Here is a 13,005-nt window from a genome sequence, read left to right as displayed (position 1 = left end):
CAACAGTCATTGAAGAAGTGGTTAACTTAGAAACTTCAGTTGTTTTAAAGTTTCTTGTCAATTTAATACTCAAGAAAAATCACCTTCCCTACATTCACCTCTTCAAAGCCAATTTAATCTATATACTTCTTTCTTGTTAACCCTTGTTTTTAATGGTTATGAATTTGCTGCTCTTACTTTTTGAAGGAAAAATTCATCTAAAGCCTTCATCTTTACACTTTGTCAGAGTGCAGTTTGTTTTACTGACTCATATTTCTTTTATTAACCATTGTTATTTCTTTTAAATATACATATGTAGCATTTCAAACTGTGAACCAAAAACCAGTCTATTTTGATAAGCTGAAAAAATTCGCATGAAGGCACAATATAGGGAAATTCTTGAGCATAAATTTAACACGAAAAGCCCATTAACACATTGGTTGGCTTTTTTAAAGACCCCTTGTTTTCTCTTGGTGGTAGGCCCTAAGTCAAATGTGCCTCACATTTAAGCATTTGAAAATGTAAGTGCAATTGTTACAAGATTTACTTGAGCACATTTGAGTTTTATATTCATTACCATTATGAAATCTAATTGTGCATGTTAAGAATGGTTGTTCGAATCCAGAAGACAGAATAACATTACCTTCTGGGCTAAAACTAATTAATTTCGTAGCACTGAAATTCACGTCATTTATGTATTCACTAATTAATGGTGCAGCAAAATACTAAATTATGAATAAGTGTTTTTGCTAGCAGTGAATCATATAAGACAATTGCTTATTTTAAAAAGCATTATTCTTGTATGTGATCAAAATTGAAATTTTAAATACATATCCCAGTTTATCCTGTTATATCTAACCCCTTCTTTAGAGCTTAAACTTAGTCAGAAATTGTTTAGATAGAAATCCTAGTAAGCTTCTGTCTTCCTTAGATACAACAAATTGTTACTATAGAATTATTGAATTGACTGTTCCACTTATGATACATAAATTCTAATGTTTGCAATTCAAATCTTAGCCCACCATGAGTCACTTAGTAAACTTTTTCTGTAAATTTCCCTATGTATATATGAAGATATCTAAATTAAATTAATCAAGAAGATAACTGACTGAAATGAAATAGAGGTGTCCCTGCCTCCTGAGATAAAATTATCAGGTTGACTAGTAAAGCACTACAGTCATGTCCTTTGATTTCCAGAACTCTTTCTGAGCTTTGTAGACATGATTAATATACACAATGTACATATGAGTATAGCCTGAAATCAGTACTTAGTTCTTCTCTCTAAAAGGTAATAGTCAGTGCTAAATTATTTGGGGTTATATGGATGGGAGCTTATATTTATTAAATTTTGAGTACTTACTGTATTTTTCAGGTATAAAATTGAAACACTGGTTGATTCTAAAGATTGTTGTTTACACACATAACAGAATCTTTATTTTATATATAAATATTCCTGCCTTTTTCCCAAATATAGCTGAAGATAACTGTATGTGAGCTAACAAAACAAGAATTCTAGCATCAAGACAGCTGTACTAGGTGCCGTAAAATTACTAAGGTATCAGTGGAAGTGACAGCTATTTTGTTTGGAAACAGATGAGTAACAGATTTTAAGCAGCCCCCAGGGTGTTAGCGTCTTGGTTAGAGTTGCACTTCATGAGCAGGGCAGGAGTCTTAAAGAGCAAAAGGGATGTTGAAGCTCCTGTGCCTGGTGCCGTAACAGCAGCACACCCAGTCTTTCTGTAGCTTGGGACAGGTAGCCTGCGTGACCCCAGATGAAGTAGCAGCTGCATTGTATGAAAAATACAAACCGTTAAACCTCAATGTGAAACAATGGGGCCTTCTTTATTTTAAGTAGGATCCACCAAAGGGAAGAGTAGGAAACAAGCTGGAAGTCAGATATATGAAGGTTTTGTCACCAGGTTGAGGCTTCTTTGTGTAATTTGCCAGGGAGCAGGTACATGCTGGAATTCGGGCTGTGTCCCTGGGAGCTATGCGTCAGTAAAGGAATTTCAGAAATGTGCCTCAGCTCAGCTAGCAAAGGGAGATCAGCCAGGGGAGCCAAGCTAGGAGGCTGAACTAGAGGAACCAGGTGGCGACAGGAGGCTGGGCGGAGCGGGCACCTGGTCAGGAGATAGGCTGGGTGGGGCAGCCACAGGCTGAAAAGAATTTTAGAAGCAAAAGTTAAAAAAAAATGGGAGGGGGGGGGACGACAAAATGACGTGGAGGTTTTTGATGGTGGGAGACTGAGTCCTAAAATCCATATTTGGGGAACAGGAACAAATAGGAAAGATTTTGGGTGAGGTAGGTTAGATTAGAGGGTAAAGTAGTTACCTCATCACTTGGGATTGAGCAGGTAATAAAAAAAGTGATGTGTGACAAGAATGCTGACCTTTAACTTCTCTCTTGTTCTTTCTCTTACTCTAGTTGTTTCTCAAAAGTCTCATAAAGCTCTTAACTAGTTGTAAGGACAACAGTGGATTTTTTTTCGCTGAAGTGTGAAATTGTTTCTAAGTACGAATAATTGACCAGCCCAACCTAATCTTGACTGTCTGCTCCAAATATCTAGAACAAAGCAACAAAAGACCCCAGAGTTTAATCTGACTCAACTAGGGATGGGGACCCTCAGTGACAGGCTGGGGCCGCCGCTCTTGCTGCTTGGTTTCCAGCCCAGGCTTTGCATTGCAGAGAAGCCGAGGGGCAGAGCATGACTCCTGCTTTCGCTGGTCTTGCTGCCTTAAACTTAGGAGCTAAAATTAGGGACGAGCAGAGGCCCCAGCCAAGTAATTGAGAATCCTTTCTTACCCATAGCAGAGACACTACAGTAGCCGCAAGGTTCCTCCCGGAAACGTGCTGCCGCCACAGGAGTGTTACTGACACTTGTCTCCAGCCGTCAGTCGTAAACCTTTTTATGCCTTAGAGCAAGAGAGATTTGAAACCCCCAATTTCAAGGGTCTTTTTCAGAAGATAAGATTTGGGGATCGACCTAAGAAGATCCAAAATGTGATTTTTTTTAAAGGTGCTTACTAACTAGTGCTCATTGACCTCTTCCCAAGTAGTGATTCTTGCTTTTAAACATTAACATTTGTAGGCATTTATTTCACTTTTCATTGGTAAGTGTGTGTGGTGCCACAGTTATGGAGGCTGAGGGTGCTGAGTTCTAACTGTCTGTGTAATCTCTGCCTGGAATATTTGAAAGCACCGTTATCTGATGAAGCATAGTTCAGCCAGCAGGACGTGACCTTACTGCACCTCTGGCTTCTAGAGGCTGAGTTGTCACTCCGTGGGGGTTGAGTTGCCTGCAACATGCTAAGCTAATGTTATAGTAGACTTATTTGGGGACCCCCTTGTAGCAGGCCTTTGTCATAGCAGTGAAAAAGTGGGGTTGTTTGCATTTGAGACCATGGAGTATAATCACAAATCATGTAAACACAGAGAAGAAAATAATTGTAGATCTTAGATGACTTGAAACTAAGTGAAGGTACTGTTTGTATTGATCTTTCTAACTCTTTTACCTAAATGCATTTTTCCTAGGTGAGTAACACGGAAGAAATCACCTTTGAAGCATTAAAGAAAGCTATTGGTAATGTTTTACTCTGATTTAACACTCCTGATATTTTGCTAGCACAGCTGTGTACTTATATATATATGATGTGTACAGTTGATTTCCGTAGAACTGATTTTATTTAGCTATGTTCTGAGGATTTTACAGTTGTCTTATCACAGATAATTTTTTTCGTTTGATGGGCTGACTTCTCTGGAGTTATGAAAACAGTGTCATTTAATGCCATTCTTACATAGTGACCAGCATTTAGGTGGCTGGAATTTAAGAGGAATAATCAGCGTCTTCTTTCATATGAGATAGGGAGATGAAAATGCTGAGGAAAGGAACTTAGTGTAACCAGAGAGTGTTTGCAGTGGGGTGAGAGAAAGCAGCTGGCCAGGACGTCACCAGATGCAGGGGAGGGGCAGGCCTTTCATGGTGAGAACATCGAGCAGAGAAATTAGCAGCCCCTGAACTCACAGCCAGCACATGCTGGCGCCTGATTTCATACCTCGCCTTACTGTCCTCTTTTCACTTATCTCTGCGTAACAAACAGCACTCCAATTTCTTTTTTCTTCTTTGCGTTTATGGGAATAAAGCCTCCTAAACAATTTGCCTCTTTATTTTGAAATGATTCCTTCAATTAAGTACTAATACATGAATGACTACTAGGCTAATGAGGCCTTCATTTCAGTTCACTTCTAATTGGTAATGGGAGAGTGGGTAGAAATTGGCTCTTATTTTGGGGGGGGGATGGTAGATAAGAAAATCATCACCAAGGGAAATGAAGTGTGAGGTTCCCTAGTGCCCATCATACATGAAGTAAACTGCCCTTTTCTAGCTTAATTCATGAGAGAATTTATTTCTGATTAAAATGTATTACCAAATTTGCAAGGATAAAATTAATTGAATTTGGTAAGCAATTTTTGAACATCCATTTTGTGGAAGACTCTCTGAGATATTTAAAGAGTAAAACAAATGGAGTGCTATGCAGCATGACTACGGCTCTCAATATATATCTGAGGACTCCGGGAGAGCAGAGTGGGGCTGGCTATTCAGGAGCCCATGAAACGTGTTTCCAACACGATGCTGAACCACTTGCCTTTTTACTGCACCCACTGACATGATGTAAGACACGAGCCTGGTGGTCTCAGTCCCTGGGTTCTTCAGCATCATATACTTGTGGCTACTTTGAAACAGCAAGATTTTACTGAAGATTCTCTTGATGAGCCAGTATAAAGTACCAGTATTATTAAATTGCAACTGAGGAGTACAAGTCTTTGGGAAGTACACATAAAGCATTTTTTGATTGTCTTGGTTGGCAAAAAAACACCATTTTCACTAAAAAAAAAAAAAAAAGCTGACAGGAAACTTACGATATTTGGCAGACATTTTCTGGAAAATAATTGGAGTGAGGCTGTCACTTGAGGAGAGGAGAAAACAACACCCTATGACAGTATTTGTTCCCAATGATAAAATTAGCACTTTAGAACAAAATTAGAATTTTGAAACTTGTGCCTGTCACTGTGAATGTGTGACAGCTCCCCGATATTTAAAGTCTTTTCTAAGATCAGTAGTGATACCTAACAAATGTGATCTTTAAAAAAAAATACTTCTTTATGAAACAGGTCTGTAGAAGTCAGTGGACTGATAACCCCAAATGACCTTTGCTTAAGATCACAGAATCATGCCTGAGGAGAGTGCCCTTCAGACAGCTAGAAGACTGGAGAGCTCTCCCAGGCCAAGCACAGAACGTCACTCCCAAGCTTCACATTCCATATTGCAGCTGACTTTCAAGAAACAAACCTTGTTAAGTTTTGTTGTGGTCTGAGAAGAAACATTCACAATTATGTGAAAAGTCTATTAAGAGAACCCTCTTTCCCAATACTTCCCAATATAGATCTAAATGGTCTTTGTGTACTTTGATGAGAATAACTTACTGTGTAGTGGATTGTGTGCATTTGCAGGCAGAATCCACTGTCCTTTTTTTTTTTTAAAAAGATTTATTTATTTATGCATACAGAACTGGGTTACAGGCCAGAGGTGCAGGGACGGTGAGAGGATTTACCAAAGACAGAGCGGGGAGCAGGACAGGCAGGTTGACGAAGTCCACTGCTGAGGGGAGCAGCGGGCGGGTCAGGAGAGGTCTGCCGCGCCCTGTGGGTCACCCCTGGCGCAGGCGGGGATCGAACTCATGCGGAAGTGGCTTTAGCTTCTCACTGCTGTGCTGGAACCCGCTGCGCCACCAGGGAGGGCCCCCCACTGCCTTTTTAAAGCCAGATATTAGAAAATTTGCAGAAATATAAAACAGTACCACTCTTGAAGTTTTTTTTTTTTTTTCATTTTCAAAAATATCTTCATAAAATGTTACTTATGTGAACATAATGAGTTCATATTTTTAAATACTTTTATTAAAGTTTCTCAGTTAATGTACTACATAGAAAGTAAAAGATTGCACACATTAATAAAAAGGGTTTTGGTGTTCTAGTAATTTTTAAGAGTGTAAGCACTCTTAAAAACAGAAACTTTGAGAGCTGCTACATGGAAAGCAAGTTTGGTGCCAGTAAGCCAGACCTGGGTGGGCATTATTTTTATATATTGAGCCCGGGCACTTAAGACCTGGCAGTGTGTTCAGCTTGCCCACATTTCCCTTGACATCTGCTGCTTTGACCTGCTTGGTTTAAACATTTCTGCTCCTGCCAAGCTCCTGTCACACTGGACGTGACTACAGTCCCATGATCATAGTTCTGTGTTGTAATCAGTAGTTGTCTTCAGTTTTGTTAACCTGCCACAATTTCAAAAAAAAAAAATACAATGGCCATTTCCTTTCTGCCTGCTATTTCCACTTTTTAAAACTATAGCCTATAGTTCGTCTACTTGAAAAGCAGCTTTGTTGAAGGACACTTGGGCATAGTGTATATCTATACACTCTGGGCCGGAAAAAAGGAAAGACACTCATGAAGAATTACTAGTTGTTACCAGTAAATGAACTGATAAGTCATTAATAGTCTTCCTTTTGTTTTCTTGAAGTAATAGGCACAGTAATTGTATTAGTAGTATCAAAAGGCATATTTTACAGTCTTGCAAACTTTAGCCAGACCACACAGTACCTTTAGATCAAGCAAACAAAAGCACATCTTCTAAATTGTAGTGAGTATATGGAAAAACTGAAATAGTTCAGTTCCCAGTTCCCCTGTCTGTATTGCAGGTATTTTTCACATCAATTGGCGGAGCTTTTATTCAGTCTCATATGTCCAAAGGGATAGTTATTAATAACAGGGTCATCTTCCATGCAGGTCCTTCACCTGTAGAAAATGACCCTGTTTTTTTGGAAAGGGAGATAGTGAACTTTTACTATGCATTTTAATTCTTAGATTTTTTAAAAAATGTGTGTTTTCTAGATTGAAAGTGTTCCAAGGATTTATGCCTTTTTTTTTTTCCTGATGAAATTAATCTTGAAAGTTGCCTTGATCTTTAATTTATAGATCATTTGCTCTTATGGTCACTAGCCATAAGGTTCTAGGAAATTCTGTATTTCTTTTAACTGGTCTTTGTAAACACTTGCATAGATACCAATGGGATGGAAGAGCAGGAAAAGGAGAAAAGACGTCTCGTGATAGAAAAATTCCAGAAAGCACCGTTTGAAGAAATAGCAGCACAGTGTGAATCCAAAGTAAGTACAGATGGTAAAGGGAGAAGGAGTAGAGTTTGCATTGGTGGAGACTTCTCGGTAGTTGGTTGATAGGCACCAAGCTTCAGGCTCAGGATGGAGCACAAGGCAGAGCGTCTGGGAGATGCCCGGGCACAGCTGTGGAGCGCTGTAAGCCGGCTGAAGGCCCGTCCCAACTGAACTGTGAGTGACTGTTAGTGAACATTTTTGGCAGTGATCTTCAGTCATCTTATGGAGGGTATTTTGGTTTTTGTTTCTGTTGGTCTGGTTTTGTCAATGAGACTAAGAAAGGACTGAAAGAAGCAGTTAAATGCCAATAGAAGAGACAGATAAAGCCAAAACATTAAAGCCACTGTGTGATCCACTTACTTGTTAACAATTATGCTTTTTCTTTTACATTGCATTCATATGGTTTACATGTGGGTATTTGGAAAATAATAAACCCATTTTTGTTTTCCCTTTATAGGCAAATCTGCTTCATGATAGACTTGCTCAAATATTGGAACTCACCATACGGTAAGGGTTTTCTTTTTTCCTTACTCCAAAAACAAATTAGAAACTTCTAGACCCGCATAATTTGTGGCTAGATAGTTTAAAGTTCCTGTGCCTTTCATTTAGGATGAGCAAAAGCTCCTGCCTTTCTCTTGGTGGCCACTCCTTGTATGGCACAGAACCGGAGAGCTGTGCTGGTCCAGGCAACCTCTGCCTTTCTGGCTTCTCTTTCAGGGCACTCCTTCCTCGGCTCTCATTGTAATGATACTGTTAAGCCAATAACTTCTCACATTTAATCATGTTGCCTTGCACAAACTAGAGTTAATATGGCTTAGCCATGAGCAGTCTTTCTGGGGGAGGAGTCGTGATTTCTGTCTATACAAACTACTCTTTGAACTCAGCTTTCCTTGAACTTCTCTATGTCTCATCCATTTGTGTTAGATATTTTATGTCCCCAAAGTACCTTGTATAGAACATACTTGGTAGTTGAGTCCACCGGTTTATTAGGTAATGATGCATATGATCGGGAAAGAGGCAGACTTGGTTCCATGTAGGGAAAGAACTTCCTCCCCTTCGTCCTATCTCCAGTGTGGACTCTGCATTTGTATATGACCACACAGGATGGGAGCCATTGCTCCCATCTGTGCACCTAGATTTTTTTTTTCTGTATCAGCTATATTTTTAACTTGATCAACCAACTCTATTTTGCTTCAACCCCAATGTCCCCAATATCCTGTAAACAGAGGAGACAGTTGATGCTCTAGCCCACTGCATTTTGTATTTTATTTCCCTATCTCTTCTCTTTTTTACCTTCATACACAAACTACATTTTCATAAGTATTACATCTTATTTCAGATATTTCCCCACCATGCCAGCCACCTCCCCCCAGTAAGATTAGAATTGTTCATCTACAGAATTTCAGAACAGAGATTCAGACTAAGATACACAATATACGATACACCTCAGAATCACGAAATGACTGGGCAGGAGCATTTACTTCTTTGAGGTCTGCATGTTGCAATACTAAGTGTCTGCTGTATACTTGGTTTGTGCTACCTGCTTTATCTTCACCACAGACCGAAAAGGTAGGAAGATGCTTTCCCCCTCTCATTTTCCAGATGAAGACACTGAGGCTTGGGAAAGTCAAGTAACTCGCTGAAAGACAGCAAGTATGAGTGACAGTCAGAATGTACCATGTTCCATTTAGTTATGCTGTCACAGCTGTGTAGATTTAACATTTTAGAGTAAGTACTCGAATTCTGTTTTATTAATCTGCCTGTTGAAGACTTGTCTGGGCTATGTGCTATTATTTAACCTCTACACCAGACTTAAAAATAAATAGAGACTATTTTTATCTTTCTAGTGTGGAAACAAAAAAGACTTGGTAATTTACCAGGGTCACCTAATGAGAATGTATAGCAAATAATCAGATGATGTTGTTTCATTATAATATTGATAAGAAAAAAATCATAGCCCGTGTTAAACAAAAGAAGAGACACTGTGCAGGGATCTGCTTTTGTTACAGAAGTTTCCTTAAAGTCAGATTTCCAAGAACCTGTCATTGATGTCAAATGACGATTAGACAAAGGAAAGCTATATCACAATCATGTTCTGAAAGACTAAATATTATTTATATGTTGTTGACCTATAGCTTCAGCAGAATCCTAACCAAAACCCCAGCAGACTTTTTGGGTAAAGATTTATTATTTGATTTTAAAATGTGAATAAAATTATGAATGACCTTGGAGTGGCCTAATTTAAGAACAACAACAAAAAGAATTTATATAAGGTAATCACAACAGTATTGCCATAAGTTATATGAATAGATCAAAGTAATATAGTTCAGAAAAGGACTCAAAACATTTTAAAGAAGGAAAGAAAGAACTTTCAACAAATGTCTGGAACAACTAGGTTACCTGAAGGCGGAGTAATAACACCCCACCTTTCATCAAGCACAAACATTTATTCAGTTTGGACAACAAATGTCAGTCAAAAAGATAGAAATGAAACTTCTTTAAAAAATAGATGAGAATATTTTTAGTTTTCATATAAGCATTGATTTCTTAGATACAAAAAACACTTAGCAAAATTGATAAATTGAGCTTAGTGCTACATTAAAAAAATTAACACCAGAAGCTCCATTAAAAAAAATGAAAAACTCAAGCACCTGAGAAAATATATAGAGTGCATAAATAGAGCACTTTTACAATTCAGAAATAAAAAGAGAATATTTTAAATTGACAAAGGAACAGGCATTTCATGGGAGGAAAGATGAGAGATGCTCAGTGACCGTAAGCATGTGCAGTCCCTAAGTTAACAGGAAAGTGCAGATTTCAACAATATCGAGAGAACTTTCTAGCAGTAGAATGACTAAATGTAAAAATAGGGAAAATAAAAAATGTTAATAAGGATGTCTTACCACAGCTAGAAAGCTCACACATTGCTAATTGAAGTGTAAGATGGAACAAAATAATTGATTTTTAAAAAGGTTTTAAGTTGAGAATTAAATAATAAATTGTGAAAAGCGTTTTTATTATGTGACTGAATTTTGTTTGTTAAATTATTAACAGAAAAACATTGAAAAGTAGAACTATAGACAGTGAACACAAGTAGATGATATTTTTGGTTCAATTATACCTTTTTTTAAGGATTTCCCTGCTAATGGGCTTTTATTTACATATTGACTTGCTTATTTACTTTTTGAGGCGCGTCATTTTACAGTAGTGCATACGGTGGAAAGGCATAGGGACACCTCCTCAGGTGTTTGCACCACACCACACCTGCCACCATGACACCCACAGTCCTCCACTGGCGTCCACTGGGCCCTCGTTCTCTGCGCTCTGCCTTCTCCTCCCTCTTTGGTAGCCTCAACTTTACTGTCAGATTTCTAGGCAGGTTTTGTTTTTTTCTGATCCTTTGTGTACTTGCTCTGTATTCCACAAGAGTGACAACATTTAGTAGTTGTACTTCTTACTTCATTCAGCGTAATCCCTAGTGGTCTCATCCATCGTACAGTAAATGGGAAGAGTACATCATTTTACAGTAGTGTATATGATGGAAAGGTAGCTCACAGCTGTGCAGTAGTCCATCATGTATGAATGCCATATCTTTTTAATGCATGCATCTGGCTTGGGCATTTAGGTTTTCCATAGCTTGACTGTTGTGAATGGTGCTGCAATGAACTTTGGTGTGTGATCCCTTCCTAATCTTTGGCTATATATGTAAGAATGGAAAGAGTTTAGCGGTTTCTCAAAATTTTGTAAGTAGATATACCATACGATCCCGCAGATCTCCTCCTAGGTATCTCCTAAAGAATGAAGAAACACTAATTAGAAGGTATAATTCATTTTACAAGGAACCTAGAGGGGATATTAAATCTATAAGCATTTAACCTTAGTAGTAACCAAAAAATTGGAAATATAAATAATGACTTGCTTCTACCTGCCCAACTTCCAACAATGAAGAGAAATTGATTATAGCCAAACTTATAAGGGTATAAGGAATAGGTACACTAAAATAGTGAAATTATAATTTTCCAGTGCTATAGCAATGTGTAGCAAAATCAAAATTATTATGCACTTTGATCCATAAATTAATCTATTAACAGACAATCAGGATGAAATTGTATCCGCAGAAGAATAGACCTTTGAGCATTATGTGTAGTAATGAAAAGTGGAAATGAACCTGTCTTTGTCCGCTGATTTGATCAATTACACTATGGCCAGATAATGAAACAGCATCAGAAAGGATAATGCATGCATGTAAAAAGGAACTTTTGCTAGTGAAACAAAGCTAGCTTGTAAGAATGGGTGCAGTGAGTCCCATTATAGAAAGTTACCTACACATACCTGAGCACATAACCCACACAGAAAAATGTCTGGTCAAAGCTCAAAACCAGCTTGGCGCCATGACCTTCCTGGGAACCCACGGGCAGCGTCAGGGCGAGCCCCGCAGTGCAGGCATTTGCACACTGCTGTTGGCGCTGTTTCAGGGGTGCTCTGGGCGGTGAGCAGCTCTCAATGCGCTCTTGACCATGCTTGTTCTTCTTTCACAGCCCGCCGCCCAGTCCATCAGGAACACTGACCATTACTTCTGGGCATGCCCAGTACCAGTCTGTTCCGGTCTATGAGATGAAGTTTCCAGATCTGTGTGTGTACTAAGCAGCTCATGAAGACCTCAGCATAGGATTCTAAAGGCTACAAGTTGAGGCCAAACTGAGTTTTTAGGATTTACTTTACTGTGTAGTAACACATTTCTTGAAAATAATGATGGAATCTATTTTTAACCAAATGCTTAGCATACCGTAGCAGAAATTTGGAGCGTATATAATTTAGCCTACTTTTGAAGATAGATCTATGCCATGTTAATTTCTTCTGAGATTCCTGTTGGCTTTTAAAGTTGAATCAATGTAGGTTTCATATTATTCCATTGTTAAATAGTATATTTTAAACTTTTCACAGAGATTAACAACAACATAAGCCTCCAGAGAGTTGAAAATATATGGAACATCTACTGTATTTTGCAAACTTCTACACAACTGCTTAGAAATAGAATTGCTTTTGTTTTGGTCACCTGCAAAAGCAGACAGTGCAGATGAATCCCTAGCTCCGGGCTGCACGCGTGTTTGGCAGCTTTCGTCCTGAGTCAGGTGTTGTGGCTGGCCTTCCGCCGCTTGTCACTGTACCGGTGTGTCGTGGGCGTTCCTCACGCTGTCTGCGGTCATGACATCTAGTGAACAATGTGCTAGACCCTAAAAATCACCATACTTTAAAGTACCTAGTTCTCGTTATACTGTGTTCTGCCAAGGGTTTGACCATTCCACATGAAGGCTTAGAGCTTACTCTTGGAGTACTGAATGTGCAATATTTTTTTACATCATAAGATGTATTAGTTTACAGACTATGCCTTGAAATAATAGTAGTATTTTGCTGTGGCTTCATTAAATGAGATATATATTTACTATAGGAAAAAGACATTAAAGACATCTACTAGTTCACCTGTGAAGAGTGTGTACATTTTGATTTCTATTAAAGGCACATTAATTTACAGACTATGTTGTGCATTGTTTTAAATCCTCACAGTAAAAAATTCCCCAAGTGGACTTTAACTTTTAAAAAAGATTTGACTCAGAACTTGCATTCATCTCTTTGGGGTTTGTAGCATCACACTTGAAAGGAGTACCTACAGTTCTAGCAGTCGGAGGGCTGAGGGTCAGGTGGGCCCTGGGGAGGGAGGCCCCAGGCGGCGCATGCGCTCTGCCCTTGCCGCGTGCCGGCCCTGGCGCAGGGCCCCGGGCGAGCCCGTCCCGCCCAGCGGCCAGCA

At 38.9% G+C, this 13,005-nt stretch overlaps 1 protein-coding gene across 1 annotated transcript in view; it reads left to right on the top strand.

The window, feature by feature from the left end:
• EFR3A (EFR3 homolog A (S. cerevisiae)) overlaps nucleotides 1-12,734 on the top strand; it is a 46,348-nt gene extending 33,614 nt beyond the window's left edge. Inside the window, exons 19-22 of the mRNA XM_004679587.2 lie at nucleotides 3,511-3,559; nucleotides 7,090-7,193; nucleotides 7,657-7,706; nucleotides 11,738-12,734. Coding sequence (XP_004679644.1) covers nucleotides 3,511-3,559; nucleotides 7,090-7,193; nucleotides 7,657-7,706; nucleotides 11,738-11,843 — 309 coding nt within the window. The 3' untranslated portion in view covers nucleotides 11,844-12,734. The remainder of the gene's footprint in view (nucleotides 1-3,510; nucleotides 3,560-7,089; nucleotides 7,194-7,656; nucleotides 7,707-11,737) is intronic.
• Nucleotides 12,735-13,005: the final 271 nt, after the last annotated feature.

This window comes from Condylura cristata, unplaced genomic scaffold (genome assembly GCF_000260355.1).
Source record: "Condylura cristata isolate star-nosed mole 26May11 unplaced genomic scaffold, ConCri1.0 scaffold00009, whole genome shotgun sequence".
Lineage (NCBI taxonomy): Eukaryota > Metazoa > Chordata > Mammalia > Eulipotyphla > Talpidae > Condylura > Condylura cristata.
Note: the sequence above shows the minus strand (reverse complement) of the source record. Positions and strands in the feature narration are given on the sequence as shown.